This window comes from Mobula birostris, chromosome X (genome assembly GCF_030028105.1).
Source record: "Mobula birostris isolate sMobBir1 chromosome X, sMobBir1.hap1, whole genome shotgun sequence".
Classification (NCBI taxonomy): domain Eukaryota; kingdom Metazoa; phylum Chordata; class Chondrichthyes; order Myliobatiformes; family Myliobatidae; genus Mobula; species Mobula birostris.
Genome location: NC_092402.1, coordinates 70077435 through 70101904, shown reverse-complemented (window position 1 = coordinate 70101904; position 24470 = coordinate 70077435). Strand labels below are relative to the sequence as shown.

General features: G+C 44.6%; 1 protein-coding gene across 4 annotated transcripts in view; it reads left to right on the top strand.

Annotated features, from left to right (window-relative positions):
* LOC140191373 (cysteine/serine-rich nuclear protein 2-like) overlaps positions 1–24470 on the top strand; it is a 103035-nt gene that overhangs the window by 57619 nt on the left and 20946 nt on the right. For 3 of the 4 annotated variants that reach the window (XM_072248732.1, XM_072248734.1, XM_072248730.1), the window contains exons 2-3: positions 13821–13988; positions 24108–24367. In XM_072248732.1, coding sequence (XP_072104833.1) covers positions 13835–13988; positions 24108–24367 — 414 coding nt within the window. In that variant the 5' untranslated portion in view covers positions 13821–13834. The remainder of the gene's footprint in view (positions 1–13820; positions 13989–24107; positions 24368–24470) is intronic. The other variant, XM_072248733.1, reaches the window with a different exon arrangement.

The window sequence follows — 24470 nt, the reverse complement described above, 5'->3', positions numbered from 1 at the left end:
GGGCCATCCACTACATAATGTACTGGTTGGGCACGGGAGTACATTCAGCCAGAGACTCATTCCACCGAGATGCAACACTGAGCATCATAGGAAGTCATTCCTGCCTGTGGCTATCAAACTTTACAACTCCCCCCTTGGAGGGTCAGACACCCTGAGCCAATAGGCTGGTCCTGGACTTATTTCCATCTGGCATGATTTACATGTTACTATTTAATTATTTATGGTTTTATATTGCTATATTTATACTCTATTCTTGGTTGGGGCAACTGTATCAAAACCCAATTTCCCTCGGGATCAATAAAGTATGTCTATCTATCTACTCTTCACTACCACTCTCATCAAGGGATGATCAATAATTGCTCACTGTGCCAGTGCCACCTAGATCTCATAAAGACCACATGGCATAGGAGTGGCAATAGGCCATTTGGCCCATTCAGTCTGCTCCACTATTCGATCTTGGTTGATTTATTTCCTCATTCTCCTGCCTCCTCCCCAAAAACCTTTGATGCCCTGACTAATCATGAACCTACCAACCTCCACTTTAAATATATCTGCTTTAAATATCTCTTAAATGAATGAATTAATAAGTTTGGTCACTTCAGAATGTGGTTATTTAACTTTGAATCTCCTGGTTCAATCTTCTGATTCCTCGTGTTATGACCTATGTATCACTAAAGGCCCCATTTGATCATTTGTGCAGAATCTAAGCTGTTCTTGCTGTTCTTTTCAATCGAACATCACTCCCATGTCTTCATGAAACTGATAATGTTTATCCTTTTGGAAAGTAGCAAGTTGGATAAGTCACTGGGACCAGACGAGATGTACCCCAGCTATTGTGGGAGGCGAGGGAGGAGTTTGCTGAGCCTCTGCCGATGACCTTTGCATTATCAATGGAGACAGGAGAGGTTCCGGAGGATTGGAGGGTTGTGGATCTTGTTCCATTATTCAAGAAAGGGAGTAGAGATAGCCCAGGAAATTATAAACCGGTTAGTCTTTCTTCAGTGGTTGATAAGTTGATGGAAAAGATCCTGAGAGGCAGGATTTATGAACATTTGGAGAGGCATAGTATGGTTAGGAATAGTCAGCTTGGCTTTGTGAAAGGCGGGTCATGCCTTAAGAGCCTGATTGAATTTTTTTGAGGATGTGACTAAACACATTGATGAAGATAGAGCAGTAAATGTAGTGTATATGGATTTCAGCAAGGCATTTGATAAGGTAGCTCATGCAAGGCTTATTGAGAAAGTAAGGAGGCATGGGATCCAAGGGGATGTTGCTTTGTGGATTCAGAATTGGCTTGCTGACAGAAGGCAAAGAATGGTTGTAGATAACAGGAATTCTGCAGATGCTGGAAATTCAAGCAACACACATCAAAGTTGCTGGTGAACGCAGCAGGCCAGGCAGCATCTGTAGGAAGAGTTGAAGTCGACGCAGACTGGGAGACCGCTTTGCTGAACATCTACGCTCTGTCCGCCAGAGAAAGCAGGATCTCCCAGTGGCCACACATTTTAATTCCACATCCCATTCCCATTCTGACATGTCTATCCATGGCCTCCTCTACTGTAAAGATGAAGCCACACTCAGGTTGGAGGAACAACACCTTATATTCTATCTGGGTAGCCTCCAACCTGATGGCATGAATATTGACTTCTCTAACTTGCGCTAAGGCCCCACCTCCCCCTCGTACCCCATCTGTTACTCATTTTTATGCACACATTCTTTCTCTCACTCTCCTTTTTCTCCCTCTGTCCCTCTGAATATACCTCTTGCCCATCCTCTGGGTCTCCCCCCCCTTGTCTTTCTTCCCGGACCTCCTGTCCCGTGATCCTCTCGTATCCCCTTTTGCCTATCACCTGTCCAGCTCTTAGCTCTATCCCTCCCCCTCCTGTCTTCTATCATTTTGGATCTCCCCCTCCCCCTCCAACTTTCAAATCCCTTACTCACTCTTCCTTCAGTTAGTCCTGACGAAGGGTCTCGGCCTGAAACGTCGACTGCACCTCTTCCTACAGATGCTGCCTGGCCTGCTGTGTTCACCAGCAACTTTGATGTGTGATGGTTGTAGATAGGTCATATTCTGCATGGAGGTCAGTGACTAGAGGTGTGCCTCAGGGGTCTGTTCTAGGACCCCTTCTCTTTGTAATTTTTATAAATGACCTGGATGAGGAAGTGGAGGTATGAGTTAGTAAATTTGCTGATGACACAAAGGTTGGGGGGTGTTGTGGATAGTGTGGAGGGCTGTCAGAGGTTGCAGTGGGACATTGATAGGATGCAAAACTGGGCTGAAAAGTGGCAGATGGAGTTTAACCCAGATAAGTGTGAGGTGGTTCATTTTGGTAGATCAAATATGATGGCAGAATATAGTATTAATGGTAAGACTCTTGGCAGTGTGGAGGATCAGAGGAATCTTGGGGTTCGAGTCCATAGGACACTCAAAGCTGCTGTGCTGGTTGACTCTGTGGTTAAGAAGGCATATGGTGCATTGGCCTTCATCAACCATGGGGTTGTGTTTAGGAGCCAAGAGGTAATGTTGCAGCTATATAGGACCCTGGTCAGACCCACTTGGAGTACTGTGCTCAATTCTGGTCGCCTCACTACAGGAAGGATGTGGAAACTATAGAAAGGGTGCAGAGAAGATTTACAAGGATGTTGCCTGGATTGGGGAGCATGCCTGATGAGAATAGGTTGAGTGAACTCAGCCTTTTTTCGTTGGAGCAATAGAAGATGAGAGATGACCTGATAGAGATGTATAAGATGATGAGAGGCATTGATTGTGTGGATAGTCAGAGGCTTTTTCCCAGAGCTGAAATGGCTGCCACAAGAGAGCACAGTTTTAAGGTGCTTAGAAGTAAGTACCGAGAAGATGTCAGAGGTAAGTTTTTCACTCAGAGAGTGCTGAGTGTGTGGAATGGGCTGCTGGCAACGGTGGTGGAGGCGGATACGATTGGGTCTTTTAAGAGACTCCTGGATAGGTACATGGAGCTCAGAAAAATAGAGGGCTATGGGTAACCCTAAGTAATTTCTAAAGTAAGGACATGTTCAGCACAGCATTGTGGGCAGAAGGGCCTGTATTGTGCTGTAGGTTTTCTGTGTTTCTATCCTCAGAAGCGACAAGAAAAAAATTAGTTTTGTGTACTTTTTGCATTCCCCAAAGTTATTTGTGGGCAATTACCAAGGCATATAGAAGAATATTTGGGTTACTCTTCATCATCACTCTCTATGGTGTTGCACCTCTTTACTAAAGGCAGTGAGCAGAACCTTTCCACTGAAAGTTTGCTCAGCTATCAAAATAGCTGTGAATATGCAGTTTGCATGTACTAACTGTTGGATAGTGACCAACAATTGCAACAGCTCTTCAGCATTTACTGCAGAAAATGCGATATTTATGCAAAGACATGCTGAAACTTGTGTGCAGACAGACACTCAGACAGGCATCAGTGTCATCCAGAAAGCTGCACCTGCATCCAGCCACGTTCCATAGGCCTGTGTGCATCAAGAATGTAATGTTGAGGGGGAAAGAAATGAAAACAGAATGCTGGAGGCACTCAGAAGTTCAGACCACTACTGTCGGAAAAAGATAATGCTTCACTTTATAAATACAAGGTGCTGCAGATGCTAGAAATCCAGAACAATGCACACAAAATGCTGGAGGAACTCAGCAGGTCAGGCAGCATCTGTGGTCTAGCTCTCTGAATTTCTTAGCCAGTCAACTTTTTGGATTGAAACCCTTTATCCAGACTGATCAATTCCAAGTCCAGATGAAGAATCAGAATCTGGTTTAACATCACTGGCATATGTTAAATTAGTTGTTATGCAGCAACAGTACATTGCAATATATTATAAAAACTGTAAGTTACCATAGAAGTGTATATATATCTTAGAGTTAAATTAAGTAGTGCAAAAAGAGGAGGTAGTGTTCATTGGTTCGATGCCCATTCAGGAATCTGATGGCAGTGGGGAAGAAACTGTTCCTGAATTGTTGGGTGCGTGTCTCCAGGCTTCTGTTCCTCCCTGATGGTAGCAATGAGAAGAGAGCATGTCCTGGGTGACGGGGGTCCTAAATGATGGATGCCACCTTTTTGAGGCATCGCCTCTTGAAGATATCCTGGATGCTAGGAAGGTTAGTGTCCATGATAGAACTGACTGAGTTTACAACTTTCTACAGCTTTCTTCAATCCTGTGCAGTGCCCCCCCCCACCCCATACCAGATGGTGATGCAGCCAGTTAGAATGCTCTCCACAGTACAGCTGTAGAAATTTGCGAGCGTCTTTGGTGACATACCACTCTTCTCAAACTCCTAATAAAATATAACTGCTGTTATGTCTTTATAACTGCATTGATATGTTGGGCCCAGGTTAGATCCTCAGAGACATTGACATCCAGGAACTTGAAATTGCCCTTTCTTTTCACTTCTGGTCCCTCAATGAGGATTGGTGTGTGTTCCCTCATCTTTTCTGAAGTCCACAATCAGCTCTTCGGTTTTATTGATGTTGAGTGCGTAGTTGTTGCTGTGACACCACTTAACTAGCTGACGTATCTCCCTCCTGTACACCCTCTCCTCACCATCTGAAATTCTGCCAACAATCACAACCCAGAATGTTGACTGCCCATTTTTTCTTCACTGATGTTGCCTGACCTGCTGACTTCCTCTAGCACTTTGTTCCTTAACTGAAAGCTGGCATGGTGGGGTGCTTCCTTGATGTTGGCACTCGTGTGCAGGGTGCTCCAAGGGTTGAGCTGGATTCTTGGTTCCTTTCTTCAGTCAGACTGAAACCTATGCCCTTCTGATTTGGATAAAGAATGCTGTCTACTGAACCATATCCAATATTCCAGAGTAGATCAATAGTCAAACCCTCTGAATTTCTTGACCGGCCATTTGAGCTTTCTGCAAATGAACCCCTGATCTCTGCATTCTGGCTTGAATGCTAACCTTTTTGTAGTTTTGTAAAATAATAATAAGAAGAGTGTGAGTGTTTTCCTTCCATGCTGAGTGAACCAAGGGAGATACTTTATAGGGAAGTAGAGACATTTTGTGTGGGTGAATCCAAGATATTTTTCCTCTTTATTAAAAAAAATTAGCACAGCGGGCCACTATGGACACAGCCATTTCCAGTCAGTAATTTCAATAAGATTGCACTATTATAAATGAACACTTGTATGTTATTGAAAGGCTCTTCCTTGTTTGTCTCTGCAGCTCTGTAAGAGAGCTTGAAAAATCCCTGATTCTCTGTATGCATAAAAATGCAGCCTGCTTTCCTTTTCGATCAGAGATCTCAGCTGAGTATCTGTCAATGTCCAGATTTGGCTGTTGAAATAGAGCTAGTGGTTCCAATTCTGTGTGCTTTTTCATCTTTACAATTGCACAAGCTGCAATTGAAATTCTGTGCTTATCACGTGGCTTCTACGTTTCTGCATACTGGGAGAAATCTCTATACCTGCCTTCTGTATCCTTGGTTTGCTGGGCAAAAGGGTGGCAAGATGTTCCGTAGAGGGCATTCTTTTTATTAATAATTGTGTAAAATGTGGTGTGTCATCTGTGAACTGTGGAACTTTGCAATGTTGGTACATGTTGCCTATCCGATATTGAACTGTCTTGATAAGCCTAGGTCCTTTCAGAGGGCATTTAGAAGAGTACCAACACTGGAAATGGCATTCTTAAGAGCCCCTACTCCTTAGCACAAACGCTTGATAAGTGAGAGCCAAATGGCACATTGTGGATCATTTAAAGTGATTAGAATCAACCATATGGGGTGAGTAGACTGGAGTTGTAAATAGTCAGATTGGTTAAAAACAGTGAATTAGTTGGAATTTTACAACAATACAGTAGTTTTTAAAACTTGTTCACAAATATAAATTCCACAGATGCAGTGGGTGAGTTTGAATTTTCTGGATTGTTGAGCAGCCTTCATAATCAAGTTAACTGCCGTGTCACCACTGTTTCCTGGTTAGTTGATGAAAGACCCATCAGGGTGAAAATGGGGCCAAGTGATAGAACCTGATCACAGGGTTGCATCCTGTATTGGTGTCACTTCCATAATGGCAAGTTGGTGATGTTGATTGAGTTCTAGGATATATTTGCTGATAGTGGCTGTTTCTGATGCCATCTTGAGTGGTCTTTTGGCCATGGTGTATAACAGGATCTGAAGTTTGGGAAGGTGGTGTGACTTTGAACTACCATTTGCGCAACAAGTAGCTGCTGCCTGCTTGGTTGGTGCCACAGTCCAGGGTGGTCCAAGCCTTGGGCTGGAAGTCAGATACTTGGCCTAGTCCAGCCACAAGGAATTTGTTTCTAACTTGGGTCCACAAATCCTTCCACTGGGTCATATGAGGATTGATTCCATGATCTGATGTCTGGGGCTTCTTGTGCCTAGACAGCACTGAAGGTGGTCTGTATAGGTTCTATAAGCTCTCATCCGACTGGAATGAAGGCTGACTAGCGAGACTGGCTACATTTTTTGATAAAGCTTAGAGTGGAATAAACTGATGGGTCAAGATGTGCAAGGCCAAGGAATGACTGGATTTGTGCCTGTTTAAACTCCAGTTTAGTAATTTTAATGCTACCAGCAGAGCACTTGTTTAGCAGTTTGCCCATTTTCCTTAGTAGAGAGGCTGAGCTGCCAATTGGAAGTGTGGCAGTTTGTAGTCCGCTTGATTTCATTCAACATTGGTGGAATGGCTGTGCTGGTTAACTACACAAAATGGGCCTTGTACATTTGAGTAAATTGAATAAGATCCCAGGGTGAATTTTGGTTTTGCAGCTTGTCACAAGAATGTCCCATACAGATCTATTTCAATAATAAAATCTTATTGAAGGGTTAGTGGATTTGCCAAAGGTCTTTTTTTTCTAATCTTCATTTGAGTTGGTATTGAAGATTGGCAGATGGATGTCATTATAGAATTGCAAAGGCATAGGATCAGGCTATTTAGCTCATTGAATCTGCATAGCTATCCATTAGTCCCTTTCCTTCACTTGTTTCCTGGACAATTATTTTCCATTTATCCATTCCCTCTTGAGGGCATTAATTGGCAGTGCCTCCACCACGGCTATAGGCAAGGAATTCCAGATCATCATGGGTCTCTGAAAGCCCAGCTTCACCGCCTCTTTTGCCATATCTTTGCTCTTCTGCTGTGAGTTGTCACTTAAATTAGCTGGCATGCAATGAACACAACATTTCTTCACAATGTTTATTGATTTTAAGCCTCAGACCTGTGAGTGCATTCATTAAAGCTGCATTCAGCAGTGACTGCTCTGAAGTGGCCTTCAAGCACAGATTAGATCACGACCGCCTGATGCAAAGAAGCATGTGATGTGGTTGCTAGGTGCACTCATTCCCAGCATCACAAAGTGAATAGCATCTGCTTGGAGCAGATGTGCAGGGGTTGGCTTGAGAAAGGAGAGAAGGCAGATTGGCACTTAACTGACAAATGAGCACTGGTGAAGAACAAAGGAAATCCAGGAACAGGTCTGGATATTTGGTTGTGTAATGCTGTTTTGTGTTTCAATGTTAAGTTATTGATAATCAATTCCTACTCTTACCCACCTCCCAGCCTCCTCACTTCCAGAATGAAACAGTAGCCACAGTTTCTGGGTCGTTGTTTTTATTTTGGGACCAATTGGGCCAGACATTTCCTGGTTCTACAAGTCACCTTTGGATCCCCCTAGTCTGTTTCTGCCTTGGACTATAAGAACTTTGTTTTCCCTCTACAACTGGAGCAATGAGGGGGATCTTGGACTGTGTCTTGCTTATGGGCTTGCTAGGGCAATGCAGCCTTGCTCTTGAATCGCTGTCCTGGGAGACTTGCAAGGTCATGCAAATCACTGTATTCTGGAAGGATGTATTTTCCCCAACCATATCAGCACTGTAGATTCCCAAGAGCTCCAATTTTCCCAGCTTAAACCCTTCATAAATGAGAAGCAAATGGATAGTTGAAATGAGCAATGCGTGCTCTGTTAAACCTGTGTCTTTGGCTGATGGCTCCTTGCATTGTAATGGATGTAGTACATTTTATTTTTAGCTAGGGTATTGCAAGCTGAATGAATAGTGCCACAGCAACCTCTCACTCAATGTCAGCGAGACCAAGGATCTGATTTCAGCAGGAGGAAACCAGAGGTCCATGAGCCAGTCCTCATCAGGGTTTCAGAGGTGGCAGGGTCAGCAAATCTAAATTCCTCCGTCTTATTTCGGTAGATCTGTCCTGGGTCCAGCATGTAAGTGCCATTACAAATAAAGCATGGCAGCACCTCTACTTTCTTCGAAGTTTGCAAAGATTTGGTATGACATTTAAAACTGACAAACTTCTACAGATGTGTGGTGGAGAGTGTATTGACTCATTGCATCATGGTCTGGTATGGAAACACAATGCCATTGAGTGGAAAATCCTACAAAAAGTCATGGATGTAACCTTGTCCATCACCGTTAAAGCCCTTTCCACCATTGAGCACATTTGCATGGAGCAGTGTCATGAGAAAGCAGCATCCATTGTCAAGGACTCCCATAATCCAGGTCATGCTCTCTTACTACTGTCATCAGGAAGAAGGTACAAGAGCCTCAGGACCCACATAACCAGGTTCAGGAACAGTTCTTGCCCCTCAACCATCAGGCTGTTGAACCAAAGGGGATAACTTCAGTTGCCCCAACACTGAACTGTTCCCACAATCTATGGACTCACTTTCAAGGACTCTACAACTTCTCACTATTTATTGCTTTTTTTTCCCTCTCTTGTTTTGTGTTTGCAGTTTGTTGTCTTTTTCACATTGTGTTTTTTGTCCTGTTGGGTATGGTCTGTCTTTGATTCTGTTGGAATTCCTATATTTACTGTAAATGCTCGCAAGAGAATAAATCTCAGGATTGTGTATGGTCACACGTATGTACTTTGATAATAGGTGGTTTACTTTGATTTTTGAGGACGTTTTCAGTGTTGTCCCCTGGTGCTCCAGTTTTTGTCCTTCAACTAAAGTCATGACTGCTTTTGCAGCTCTTGCACCCACAAATAGAGACAATAAGTTCAATTTGAGCTGTAATGGCTTGAGGCAGGGACCAATCCCAGGGCAGCAGTCTGCTTGCAGTTTAATATTGGAAAGGGAGGAAGGAAAGATGCAGCCACATTAAGGTTTAGAATCAAGGGTAGGGATGTTCTGAGTGGGAAATATTAGTGAACAGGAAGGTAGGTTGCTTTTCTATTTTTTTTTTGGAATTGGCTCCAGTCCTGGTGACACGCACAATGCTGGAGGAACTCAGCAGGCCAGGCAGCATCTATGGAAAAGAATACAGTCGATGTTTTGGGCTGAGACCATTCATCAGGACTGGAAAACTTCCTTGGTGTAGGCAGACCTGAGCTTTGCCCCAGGAAAAGGAGCTGTATCATTCTTTCCAGTAGTTTTGAGTTATCCCCATTCACTGGAAGCCCCACTGTGTGTGATTGTCTTCTTACTCTCATTTTACTTGTCAATAAAGGAAAACTTGGCTGCCTAGAGTTGAAATAAGTAATGTATTAAAGTGATTGAATATTCTTGTTCAGCATAACAAATTTGCCCCAAACACCTGGAGCTGGGGTTTATAAAAGCTCCTTTCTGTTTCTTGTCTTCAAATGCCTCCAGAATTTGATCAAAACTGGGGTCCATCCACCTTGGCGTATTCTGCAATTGGTTGTGGACAAACTTAATCATGCCTCAGTTGGGCTGCAGTGCAACTTCTAAGTGATGATCCCTGTTCACCATTGTTAGTGACAAGCCAGAACTGGAAAATAGCTCCCAAGGATCTTGGAGATGGGATGGGTGGGGGGGGGGGGGTGGTCAGAGTTGATACTTGAGAGTCTTCATCAAAACTCTGGAGGATCACTGCCCTCATCAGATCCTCTCAGCCCAAAGTATCAACTCTCTTTTTCTTTTCATAGGTGCTGGCTGACCCACTGAGTTCCTCCAGCATTTTGCGTGTTAAGTTACTCCGGATTTCCAGCATCTGCAGAATCTCTTGTGTTTATCATGGGTGGATCATTTAGAGTGCTACTCCTTGCTATCCAGGAATTCTTGCTGGAAGAATTCAGTGTTAATATTGGCCAAATGTAGGGCCACAGTGTTGCCACCTTTCAGCCAGCTTATCTATACTTCCTGTCACAGTATCTTCTGTACAACATAATTGCACAATTAAGCAATTATGTTGTACAGAATTGCATGAGACTGGTTCATCAATGTTGTGTGTTTTGCTGATTGAATAACTTCTGGGCACACACAAATGTAGGGAATGCACACCAATGCCCAACAGGAGTCAATAACCAGCTCGTTTGGCGTTTGGTGCCAAGCAAGGGATAGTTACTAGCCTCTGAGACACATAGAGGATGTTTTTGTAGAAACAATCCCTTGGGATATTTTATGCCTTCCTAAGTGTGCAGCAGTCCCTTGTTCTAAACTGAAATGTCTCTCTGAATTAGTTGGTGGTTGTTCTGATCCCACAACCTTCCACCTGACAGGGAGGGGTGGAGGGCAAGTACACATTCTAGCAGATCCCTAGAACCAGTGAAGGTTACTTAGCTATGGTTGGAAGTCTGGAGCGGAGAGAAAATGAACATTTGTTCGAACAACTTGCCCCAAATTGAAGTACTAAGGACTCATTTACAGTTGATGTTCCAAGGAGTCTTGATAGGGGTGGGATGATGATAACTGATTCTTCACTTATGAAGATTAGGAGAGAATATCTCCATCACTGTAGGACTTTTCTTGCCGCCTGTACTGTATAAGTTTATAGTGAGGATCAGAGCGCTTGGACCGATTCTACTCTTTAGGCTGGGGGACATTCCACAATGGCACAGCGAGCTGTGGTGACTGCAAGGCTATTGGAGTTTTCCAATAAGAGTGTTGGAGTTTTCCTGCTCCTACACAGGCTGCCTGGCAAGGCTAATGAGTCTTATCTATCCGGGTTTGGAATCGGAGTTGTCGTTCTCCTAGGCTGGCTGCCAGCCAAGGTTGATGAGCCTGGCTTGCCTGCCCAGTCATACCACTGGACACTCGGTCGTGCCATGACGTAGCAAACTCAGTAAGAACAGGGACACCACGTGAAGGCGTTGCTATGGGCACAGTAGTGTAGGAGTGGCCATATGCGAGTGACCTCCTGCATGGTAAGCCAAACAGTCGTCCCACAGCGATCACTATATCCTGGAAAGGAAACGCTATGGAAGACACTTCACTTTCCTTTGGTGAACAGGATATCCAGCCACGACTCATTTGTCTCCAAGGGTGGAAAGTGTGCTACTAAAGCACTCGACTACTGGTGAATTTTCTATGTAGAATACTACCCAATTTGTTTTGGCAAGAGTAAAGCTTAGCAAATGATTTCTAATTTCTCAAATTTCATACTGAGCAGCCTTGTGTGGGAAAGCATTGAGTGGGGGTGGTGGATCCACAAGTTCATTGGTATCAAAGTGTTCCAGAGTATGTTAAAGAGTCATAGAGTTCTGTAGCTTAGAAACAGGCCTTTCAACCCACTCTGTCCATTTTGACCATCATGTCTACTTATTCTAATCCCACTTGCCTGCACTAATTCCACATTCCTGTATGCCCTGCTCATTCAAGTATCTGTCAAGATTCCTCTTAAATAATGTTACTGTCCATTCCTCCACCCCCTCATCTAGCAGCTCATCCTAGGTACTAACAAAGTGCCCCTCAGGTCTCCTTTAAACTTCCTCCCTCACATTAAACCAATGCCCTCTAGTTTTAGACCCCCTAGCATGAGAAGCCAGCACTGGCGATCTACCCTATCTAGATCTTGTATAATTGCATATCTATATCTTGCAGGTGAGGTCTGGGCCTGACGTCCCGCTCACCCAGGGAAAGTGTATGTGCAATACATTGCCTCTCCTTTCCCGGTGTAGTGATCGCCGCGTGGTCACGGTCTGGCCTGCTAGGCAGGAGGCCACTGCAAATGGCCTCTCCTATATTACTGCATCCATAGCAACACCTTCTCGACAGTGCCCCCCCCGTTTCCAGCGAGCTTGCTACGTTATGGTGCGACTGAGTGTCCGGCGGTATAACTGGATGGGAAGGCTGGGCTTGTTAGCCTTGGTTGGCAGCCAGCCGAAGAGAAGGACAACTCTGAATCCAAACCCAGGCAGGTGGGGCTCGTTAGCCTTGTCAGGCCATCCACCTAGGAGAAGGACACTCCAGCGTAACTCCTATGACCCGAGGACCTCGCTGTCACCGTCCCAGCTTGCAAGGCTATGGCAGATGAACCCAGGTGTAAAGGGTGGGGCCAGTACTGCACACACTTGCTCCACCTAAAATACCATTGCACAAGCAGAAGGACATGCCCACGTCTACGACCATTCTCCCCGACCATTCAGCCACTGTGGCCAGGCCTGCCTGTCCCGTATTGGCCTCGTCAGCCACCAGCGAGCCTGAAGAAGATGTGGGCAACCCCCTTCCTAAATCTTTGTTCGCGAAGTGAAGCCAAGCCATGATTGATTGATCTTGCATTGCTAATGGTCTAGGATGGAAGGTAATGAAGGTTCAATGAAATGGTGTGAATCTTTTGACTTTTTATATAAGTGGCAAGTTGTTTGCTGAGGGAGTGCTACCCTTTGGGAGGCGGAGCATCAAGAATTCAGTCAAGACTTTAAACCCCATTGGCCCTATGTGGATGTGAAAGAACCCTGGCACCATTTTGAGGAAGAACTGGGGGTGGGGGGAGATTCTCCCTAGTTTCTACAGCCCAAAACTTAGTCCTCCATCATTAATCCATTTTAAAAAAAATTGGAAAATTAGCATACTCCCCATACATTTAATTATGACGGTGCATTGAGGTAGTGCAAGAGGAATCAATGAGAATGCAGGATAATCTGCTACAGTGACAAAGTACAGAGCAGGCGGACAGTAAGGTGCAATGACCACAACAGGGTAGATTGTGGGGTTAAGATTCCATCTTATCGTACTAGAGAACCACTTAAAAATTACACAGGGTAGAAGCTATCTTTGAGCCTAGTGGTACATTAGATTAGATTAGATTCAACTCTATTGTCATTGTGCTGAGTACAGATACAAAGCCAATGAAATGCATTTAGCATCTGACCAGAACTGCAAAGAATAGTGTTATTTACAAAATAACTACAAATAAAAAGTGTTACAGCACACAAATATAGAAGTACTGAGACAGTACAATATGGATGCAGTACTGCTTAGCGCCATGATGAGAGGTTCAGCAGTGTCACAGTCATGCTCTCAGGTTTTTGTATCTTTGGCTTAGTGGAAGAGAAGAGGGAATGTCTGGAGTGGGAGTGGTCTTTGATTATGTTGGCTGCTTTATTGAGGCAGTGAGAAGTACAGACAGTCTACAAGTGGGAGGCTGGTTCCTGTGATGTGCCGAGCTGTGTCCACAACCCTCTGCAATTTCTTGTGGTCACGGGCAGAGCAGTTGCCGTGCCAAGCCATTTGTGCATCGAGGCAAGATGCTTTCTATATTACATTGATAAAAATTAGTGAGGGTCAATCAAAGGGGAATATGCCAAATTTCTTTTGCCTCCTGAGGAAGGAGTGCTGGTGAGCTGCTTTGGCTGTGGTTGGACTAGGATAGACCGTTGGTGATTGGTGAACAGATATTCTGTTCACTTTCACATTGCTGTTTGTGGAGACTTTTGCGCATGATTTGCCTGCTCAAATTACAACTTCAGCTGTACTTTTGCAACACGGAAACATTGCTTTATTTTGTGTAATTCTGGTGATATGAAGATGGTAATGCACATGGTGATGGCTTTTATTTGCTTATAAAGTGAGGAAAGTTGATAGATGCCCTTGTTGTGGTATTAGCTCTGTGCTATGACACTGTCCTTTTCTTTAACAGGGTGAGAAATAGAGATGGCAATGAGCAGGAGCCTGAAGCGCCGATTTGAAGAGCTGGATGGTACATCCTTCTGTTCTTCAGCCAAGGAATCGGATGATGATATCTGTAACAGCGACAGTGCAGACAGCTGTGACAGCCTCAACTCTCCCAGCTCTCGAGAATTGTGCCGTAGGTGTCTAAAGCACTTGAATGGGGCATGGGCAGCCCTTCCCTTTAGCATTGCAGCATTAGTGTATGTCTGAAGGAAGGGGCACCTTCCTAGTTTGAAATACCCTCATTAAGGGAAGCATCTTATCACCATCCACACTCAGTCCTTCCACAGAATAATGCATGTTTCAATAAAATTATCACTCATTCCTCTATAGAAGAGTGAGTATAGGCCTAATCTGCATAACCTTTCTAATTTGTGAAGTCCTTTATCCCCAGCATCAACCCAGTGAGCCTTCTGCACTGCCTCTAAAGCAGCACATCCTTCATTAAATAGGGAGAGAAAACTGTGTGTGTGCTCCAGGTACAACCTTGCCAGCATCCTGTAAATTTGCATAACCACCCTCACTCCCTGTACCTCACTTTAATAGCCCATATTCCATGCAATAACAAATATTTTCATTATCTTTGTCAATGCATTGCTGTATCTACAAGAAATCCCAGATCAGTTTGTACTGCAATATTGTCATTTTTTTCTATTTAAATGTTTTTCATTCTTCCTTCCATAGTGGATAGCTCACATTCTCCCACATTATATTCCATCAACTAACTTTATGCCTGCTCACTGAACCTGTCTTTATCTATTTACATGCTCTGTCTTTTTGTTAACTGACTTATCTTTATATCAGCAAATTTGGCTACTGTATGCTCAGTCCCTTCAACAAAGTTATTAATATAGACTACAAATTGTTAAGACCTCAGCATTAATCCCTGTGGTACTCAACTGATTGTAAATCTGAAAATGACCCATTTATCCTGACTCTTTTCTGTTGGTTAGCCTGTCCTCTGTTCCTGCAGATACATTACCCCAAACCTAAGTACTCTTGAAATACTTGTTGATACCACTATCCCACATTATGAATATGTATTGTCATGTGCACGTGGTTGAGAGCTAGGGCTACTGGTCAGCTCTTGCATCATTGGGTTGGGCTCCAAGGCTGCCTAATTACAAGAGCAAGTGCCTGGGCTGTTAGACAGAACACTTTGAAGTTCTGTTCACAGTAATCTGGCCATGGAATGACATCCTTAATTAGTCATTCCCTAATATGAGAAGTGATTAGTGAAAACAAGTGTAGATCCCCTTACTATCAGAAATTATAACTGGGAACAAAGAAATGAAAGAATAATTGAACATGTACTTTTGGTTCTGTCTTTGCAAAGGAGAACACAAACCAGATACCTTAGTGAGCCAAAGGTCCGGGGCGGGGGGTGGGGGGGAGTGGAGGGTGGAGAGAAAAGAGAGAGAAGAACTGGAGGAAATCATAACAAGTAAGGAATAATACAAGAGAAATGAGTGGGACTCGAGGCTGACTAATACCCAAGGCCTAATGATCTGCATCCTAGAATACTAAAAGAAAAGGCCCTGGAAAGAGCGGAGCCATCTTTTCAAAATTTATTGGACCCTGAAGTTCTTGCAGATTGGAGGATAGCAAATCTAATGCCACTCTATCAAAAAGTGGGAAGGGATAAAACAGGAAATTGTGGACCAGTAAGTCTCATATCAGTACTGGGAAAAATGCTGGAATCTGGTGAACCTGTGGAATTCTCTACCACAGAAAGCAGTGGAGTTTAAGTCAGTAAATGTATTTTAAGAAAGCAGATGGCTCTATTCTTTAATATTTAAAGCTGTTCAGGGATATGGGGAGAAGATGGGAATGGGTGCTGAAGTAGATGATCAGCTGTGATCAGGTCAAATGGAGCAGAGCACTGCTCCCATTTTGTATGTTTTTAATGGTGCCATTCCTACAGTGTCTCACAGAAACATAGAAAACCTACAGCACAATTCAGGCCCTTCAGCCCACAGAGTTGTGCCGAACATGTCCCTACCTTAAAAATTACTAGGCTTACCTATAGCCCTCTATTTTACTAAGCTCCATGTACCTATCGAAAAGTCTGTGAAAAGACCCTGTCGTATCCGCCTCCACCGCTGTTGCCAGCAGCCCATTCCACGCACTCACCACTCTCTGAGTGAAAAACTTACCCCTGACATCTCCTCTGTACCTACTCCCCAGCACCTTAAACCTGTGTCCTCTTATGGCAACCATTTCAGCCCTGGAAAAAAGCCTCTGACTGTCCACACGATCAATGCCTCTCATCATCTTATACACCTCTATCAGGTCACCTCTCATCCTCCGTCGCTCCAAGGAGAAAAGGCCAAGTTCACTCAACCTATTCTCATAAGGCATGCTCCCCAATCCAGGCAACATCCTTGTAAATGTCCTTTGCACCCTTTCTATGGCTTACACATCCTTCCTGTAGTGAGGTGACCAGAACTGAGCACGGTACTCCAGGTGGGGTCTGAGCAGGGTCCTGTATAGCTGCAACATTACCTCTCGGCTCCTAAATTCAATTCCACGATTGATGAAGGCCAATACACTGTACGCCTTCTTAACCACAGAATCAACCTGCGCAGCTGCTTTCAGTGTCTTATGGACTCGGACCCCAAGATCCCTCTGATCCTCCACACTGCCAAGAGTCTTACCATTAATACTATATTCTGCCATCATATTTGACCTACCAAAATGAACCACTTCACACTTATCTGGGTTGAACTCCATCTGCCACTTCTCAGTCCAGTTTTGCATCCTATCAATGTCCCACTGTAACTTCTGACAGCCCTGCACACTATCCACAACACACCCAACCTTTGTCATCAGCAAACTTATTAACCCATCCCTCCACTTCCTCATCCAGATCATTTATAAAAATCATAAAGAGTAAGGGTCCCAGAAAAGATCCCTGAGGCACTTCACTGGTGACCAACCTCCGTGCAGAATATGACTCGTCTACAACCACTCTTTGCCTTCTGTGGGCAAGCCAGTTCTGGATCCACAAAGCAATGTCCTCTTGGATCCTATGCCTCCTTACTTTCTCAACGAGCCTTGCATGGGGTACCTTATCAAATGCCTTGCTGAAATCCATATACACTACGTCTACTACTCTTCCTTCATCAATATGTTTAGTCACATATTCAAAAAATTCAATCAGGCCCGTAAGGCACGACCTGCCTTTCACAAAGCCATGCTGGCTACTCCTAATCATATTATACCTCTCCAAATGTTCATAAATCCTGCCTCTCAGGATCTTCAACAACTTACCAACCACTGAAGTAAGATTTCCTGGGCTATCTCTACTCCCTTTCTTGAATAAGGGAACAACATCCACAACCCTCCAATCTTCTGGAACCTCTCCTGTCCCCATTTGATGATGCAAAGATCATTGCCAGGGGCTCAGCAATCTCCTCCCTCGCCTCCCACAGTAGCCTGGGGTACATCTCATTGGGTCCTGGCGACTTATCCAACTTGATGCTTTCCAAAAGCTCCAGTACATCCTCTTTCTTAATATCTATATGCTCAAGCTTTTCAGTCTGCTGCAAGTCATCACTACAATCACCAAGATCCTTTTCCATAGTGAATACTGAGGTAAAGTATTCATTAAGTACCTCTGCTATTTCCTCCGGTTTCATACATACTTTCCCACTGTCACACCTGATAGGTCCTCTTCTTTCACGTCTTATCCTCTTGCTCTTCACATACTTGCAGAATGCCTTGAGGTTTTCCTTAATCCTGCCCGCCAAGGCCTTCTCATGGCCCCTTCTGGCTCTCCTAATTTCCTTCTTAAGCTCCTTCCTGTTAGCTTTATAATCTTCTAGATCTCTAACATTACCTAGCTCTCTGAATCTTTAGTAAGCTTTTCTTTTCTTGACTAGATTTATGCCTTTGTACACCACGGTTCTTGTACCCTACCATAACTTCCCTGTCTCATTGGAACGTACCTATGCAGAACTCCACACAAATACCCCCTGAACATTTGCTACATTTCTTCTGTACCTTTCCCTGAGAACATCTGTTCCCAATTTAAACCTCCAATTCCCTGCCTGATAGCCTCATAATTCCCCTTACTCCAATTAAACACTTTTCTAACTTGTCTGTTCCTATCCCTCTCCAATGCTATGTAAAGGAGATAGAATTGTGATCACTATCTCCAAAATGCTCTCTCACTGAGAGATCTGACACCTGACCAGGTTCATTTCCCAATACCAGATCAAGTACAGCCTCTCCTCTTGTAGGCTTACCTACATATTGTGTCAAGAAACCTTCCTGAACACACCTAACAAACTCCACCCCATCTAAACCCCTTGCTCTAGGGAGATGCCAATCAATATTTGGGAAATTAAAATCTCTCACCATGATAACTCTTATTATTATACTTTTTCAGGATCTGTTACCCTATCTGCTCCTTGATATCCCTGTTACTATTGGGCGGCCTATAAAAAGCACCCGGTAGAGTTATTGACCCCTTCTTGTTCCTAACCTCCACCCACAGAGACTCCGTAGACAATCCCTCCATGGCATCCACCTTTTCTGCAGCTGTGACACCATCTCTGATCAACAATGCCACGCCCCCACCTCTTTTGCCTCCCTCCGTCCTTTCTGAAACATCTAAAACCTGGCACTTGAAGTAACCATTCCTGTCCCTGAGCCATCCAAGTCTCTGTAATGGCCACCACATCATAGCTCCAAGTACTAATCTACGCTCTAAGCTTATTTGCTTTGTTCACAATATTCCTTGCGTTAAAATAGACACATCTCAAACCTTCGGTCTGAGCACGTCCCTTCTCTATCACCTGCCTATCCTCCCTCTCTCACTGTCTACAAGCTTTCTCTATTTGTGAGCCAACCTCCTCTTCCCCAGTCTCTTCAGTTCGGTTCCCACCCCCTAACAATTCTAGTTTAAACTCTCACCAGTAGCCTTAGCAAACCTCCCCGCCAGGATATTGGTCCCCCTGGGATTCAAGTGCAACCCATCCTTTTTGTACAGGTCACACCTGCCCCAAAAGAGGTCCCAGTGATCCAGAAATCTGAATCCCTGCCCCCTGCTCCAAGCCCTCAGCCACGCATTTATCCTTCACCTCATTCTATTCATATACTCACTGTCATGTGGCACAGGCAGTAACCCCAAGATTACTACCTTCACAGTCCTGCTTCTCAACTTCCTTCCTAACTCCCTGTAGTCTGTTTTCAGGACCTCTTCCCTTTTCCTACCTATGTCATTGGTACCAATATGTACCACAATGTCCGGCTGTTCTCCCTTCCGCTGCAGGATATCTTGGACACAATCTGAAACATCCCGGACCCTGGCACTTGAGAGGCAAACTACCATCTGAGTTTCTTTCCTGCGTCCACAAAATCGCCTGTCTAACCCCCTAACTATAGAGTCCCCTATCACTGCTGCCATCCTCTTCCCTTTTCTACCTTTCTGAGCCACAGGGCTAGACTCTGTGCCAGAGGCACAGCCACTGTTGCTTCCCACAGGTAGACTGTTTCCTCCCCCCACCCCCACCCCCACCCCCAACAGTACTCAAGCCGTACTCAAGGGGTACAGCCACAGGAGTACTCTCTAGTATCTGACTCTTCCCCTTCCCCCTCCTGACTGTGATGCACTTGTCTGTCTCCTGTGGCCCCGATGTGACCACCTGCCTATAACTCCTTTCTATCACCTCCTCGCTCTCCCTGACCAAGTGAAGGTCATTGAGCTGCATCTCCAGTTTCCTAACTCAGTCCCTTAGTTGCTGCAGCTCGACACGCCTGGTGCAGATATGGCCATCCGGGAGGCTGGGAGACTCCAGGACCTCCCACATCTGACACCGAGCACAGAAAACTGGCCTCACACTCATACTACTTCCTTTCCGCAATTAACACAGGTAAACCTACCTCGCCGCTTCCCATTACCGCCAAAGCCCTATCACTCTGCTGCCTGCTGGATATGGCAGTCTTCTTTTTAAACCTTTTGCGCTGTACTGGCTGACATCATGTGCCTGCGCAGTCTCACCTCTCTTTTACCCCGAGCAGTAAAATCTCCCTTCACTCTGAAAAATCAGCCATTCACTCGCAGCTTTCTTGCTCCGAATCCAGTCTCAAATGGTCGCTGGATACCCGACCACAACAACAGGGCAACCTACTGCTGTTTGTTATCCTGCTGCAATGGGTATCTGGTGAGGATGGTATTAGGTTACATCCCCTTGCTTGCACTCAAAGCCAAGATAGCTTCTTGGCCGAGTAACTGTAGGGCACCAAAGCTGGATGCAGGACATTCAGAAGGGCGATGGAAATGTGCGTTAAATTTTGAGGCCACACTTTGCATTTTCAAGTGGAAAGGTTACAAAATGTGTGTGTGTGCGTGTGTGTGTGTATATATTTTTTTTCCCCACCACTTCCTCTGCCATTCCCACCACTGCTCAGGGTAAAAGAGTTGGCGCATGGTTAAGGCGTCGGTCTAGTGATCTGAAGGTTGCTAGTTCAAGCCTCAGCTGAGGCAGCTCATTTGTGTCCTTGAGCAAGGCACTTACCCACACATTGCTCTGTAACGACAAGCTGTATTGGCCCTGGTGCCCTTCCCTCGGACATCGGTAGCATGGAGAGGGGAGACTTGCAGCATGGGCAACTGCTGGTCTTCCATACAACCTTGCCCAGGCCTGAGCCCTGGAAACCTTCCAAGGCGCAAATCCATGGTCTCACGAGACTAACGGATACTTATATATTCCCACACACAAGTGCATTTGTGGGAATAGAAAATAAAGTCAAAACCCAAGTAGTGTGTGAATTTCTACCTAATTCGTTGAATAAGGTTCCCAAAAACCTGTTGTTCAATAAAGTCATTTTTCCTGTGCAACGTTGAGTCTATTTGACCTCCTCTCTGGGGTTTTGTGCCTTTATGTATTAAAACAAAAAAAAAGAAAATTGTCAAGTAAGTAAAAACGGAAGCATGTTGCTCAGTGGTGGAAGTGTTTTTGTTCCACGCAGAGAGAAAGAAAGCACGACTGAGCAACTGGTAGGCTGCTGTTGATGCATCTGAATGGGATGTGTGACACCAGCCCCATCCACTGCAGGAGGATGTTTAAAGACAGCAGGGGCTGCTGGCCCTTTTGCCAATGCATGTTTAAAGCTTGCGAGTCCTTGCTCTTCCCCTGCGAGCACTGATATGTAAGGAGCTAATTGCCAGTTCCCTGGGAATAACTATTCTCTCTGTTAAAGAATTAATGGAAGCCAAATAACAGGGCTTCAAAATGCCACTGTTTATTCTTACTTGTCTTTTGTCTTTTAAACCTTCATAAGATGAAATGAGGAATACAAAGCTGTCAAAAAAAAATGGTGACGGTAATGTTAGCTATTTCCCAAGTTTTGGGACATCCTGCTCTTAATTTTATAATAGCCAAACAGCTAGTTCATGCTATGGCCTAGTTTTTAATCAATCCTGTGAATATTGCTTTTCTTGGAGCGTTTTATCAATGGCAACAGCTGACCAAACATATGCAGTCTTCATTTATCATGACAAAGGAGGTCTTTCAGCCCATGACTGCTAGCCCTAGTTATCTTAAGCTTTCTACCCATCACCTCATCGATTTCAAATTGTTATTAAACTTTCTCTCAACAGTTGCTGCCTTGACTGTTCATGTGACAGCTGGACAGTTGTTTACAAGCTTCAAGTCTTCAGTGTTAAGGCATTTCTCTTGTCAGCTCCCCCCATGCCCTGAACTCTCAAACAGCCTTGCAATAAATTAATGACTGATGTTTATCTAGGAAAGAAAATTTTTGGGTGGGGAGCAAACCAATGGGAACTAGTTTAATTTTGAGGCATAAACTAACTTTGGCCATCACATTCTTTAAATAGTGGCTTTCTGTTCACCAGCTTGAGTTTTCCTCAAGCACAGAGAAGGAGATGCTTTTGGAATTGGGATGTTGGAAAGTGGGTCTGTGGCACTGAGTTGTTCTAAAGAGTGAATTACCCTTGGTTTGAATTTGGAGCGATTTTCTGTTGAGTGCTGGTGGGTCAAGCTGTATCTTGCTAGTATTGCGGGTGTAGCTTATTATGTTCCTGCCAGTGCTGCTAAGTGTGTGTGTGTGTGTGTGTGTGTGTGTGTGTGTGTGGTGTTATCTTTCAAATTTAAAATTGGGCAGTATTCATCCATGGCCAGTGTTATGGTTGAGATCAGAGGCTTTTCTGATCAGGCTCTGGATGTTAATTGACTCAATCAGAAGCTGGTGGGAAAGAATTAGCAGTGAACTTGCTGCATAGATGAGTGGGTCAGGAAGGGACAACAGAAACTGTTAAATTGAAGGGCAGGGGCAAATGTTGTCTTGGAAAGAGTGTACAGGCTTTTAAACAGCTGGGCTGTAAAAGAGAAGTGTTCACAGTGGGCTCCAGAAGAAACAATTATCTGTGGAGATCAAATAAACAGGCTTTACAAAACTGCTGAGGTGGTGTTTGTTTCCTGAAAATCTGAAATGTTGCTCCTAGAAACCTGTTTCCCTGTCTCTGTGAAAGGCTCTGTTCCATTTCAACCACATTTCACAGCTGATTTCCCTTTGCCCGGATGCTGTCTGTTTTTCACAAAGGAACAAGCTTCTTATTTTGATGTAATCCCTCCACCAGCGCTTCATGTGATTGATGGACCCTGAAGAACTGGTTGTTAATGCTCTGACCTTTAGGCTCATGATTGGACTAAAAAGCCTTTCTCCTTTAAGACCATAAGATCCTAAGACATAGGAGCAGAATTAGATCATTTGGCCCATTGAGTCTGCTCTGCCATTTCATCATGACTGATTTATTTTCCCTCTCAATCCTGTTCTCACGCCTTCTCCCTGTAGCCTTTAACACCCTTATTGATCAAGAACCTATCAACCTCCCCTTTAAACATACCCGTTTGGCAGTGAATTCCATACTGTCACCACCCTCTGGCTAAAGAATTTCCTCCTCATCTCTGTTCTAAAGGGATGTCCTTCCATTCTGAAGCTGTGCCCTCTGGTCCTAGATTCCCCCACTATTGGAAATATCCTCCCTACATCCACTCTACCTGTGCGGCGCATGGCCAAGTGGTTAGGGCATTGGACTAGCAATCTGAAGGTCGTGGGTTTGAGCCTCGGCCGAGGCAGCAGGTGTGTCCTTGAGCAAGGCACTTAACCACACACTGCTCCAGTCTACCCAGCTGAAAATGGGTACTGGCAAAAATGCTGGGGGTTAACCTCACGATAGACTGGCGTCCTATCCGGGGGGGGGAGTCTTGTACTCTCAGTCGCTTCATACCACGGAAACAGGCATAAGCACTGGCCTGATGGGCTACAAGGCTTGTGACAGACTTTAATCCACTCTACCTAGGTCTTTCTGTCCCTCCACCAAGGATTCTGAATACTCAGCTGGGTTGTCCTTGCAGTCAAATCCACCTCTAACTTTTAGAAGTGATATAGTGGCAAAACTTTGAAAATTCACCTCGTTCCAACTCTGGCTGTAGTGGGGTGGAGGGGTGCATCCCATTTAGTATCATTGGGGAAAATTGCAGGGCTATAAGGAAATAGCAGAGGATGTGTTCAATTGGATAGTTCCTTAGAAATGCATGAAAATGCACAAAAGTTTGAATGGTCTTCGATATGACAAGATTTTGTAATTGTCACATAGATGCAGCACAGACACAGGCCATTTGGCCCATGGTTTTTGCTGACCATCACCATGTATTTATACTAATGCTGCATCAATCTTTTATTCACCCACATTCTCATTAATCACCCCCACTTGATTCTTCCACTCACCCACACACTAAGGATAGTCAACAGTCAATTAATCTACCAACCCACACATCTTTGGGATGTGGAAGGAAACTGGAGCACTCACCCTGTCACAGAAAACATGCAAGCTCCAGGTGCACAGCATCCGAGGTCAGGATCAAGCCTGCATCTCCAGCACTGAGGCAGTAGCTTCACCAGATCTGCTACTGTCCCATAGTGGCCAATAAATGTTGGTATTAGTACTCTTAATTTCCATTAGCCCAGGCTTCCTATTTGAAAACAGATGTGGTTTGAGACTATGGGTGTTTTGTGGCCAGTGGAGTGCTTTTCCTGTATAGTAGTCACTTATGGAGGAAACTAAGGATCTTCAGAAATGGACAGGTAATCTGCATAGAGTGCCCACTCAGTGAATCTGAAAGCACACCATTTGAGTGTTACTCCTGTAACTATGTCTGCATCTACTCCCTCACTGCAATGTCCCCAGCACAATGACTGACAACCTCTCTGCCTTCTGTTTCAGCACCCTCAATTCTGAAGAAGCAGAAGCTGATGAGGGCCAAGAGTGTTCGTTTCGACCAAGTCACGGTTTACTACTTCACCCGCCGCCAGGGCTTCACCAGTGTGCCCAGCCAGGGTGGCAGTTCCCTGGGTATGGCCAGACACCACAGTTGTATCCGCAGGTACACACTGTGTGAATTTGCTGAGGAGCAGGAACATCTTCACCGACAAATGCTCCGTGACCACTTGAAAGAGGAGAAGCTTAATGTACGCAAAATGAAGGTAAAGGTCTACCCTGTTTATGATTTGTCCAAATGCTTTGATGTCAGGATTGTGGGGAAGTTCTGTCTTTCTATATTCTGCTCTAACCTATTATTGCTTTTAA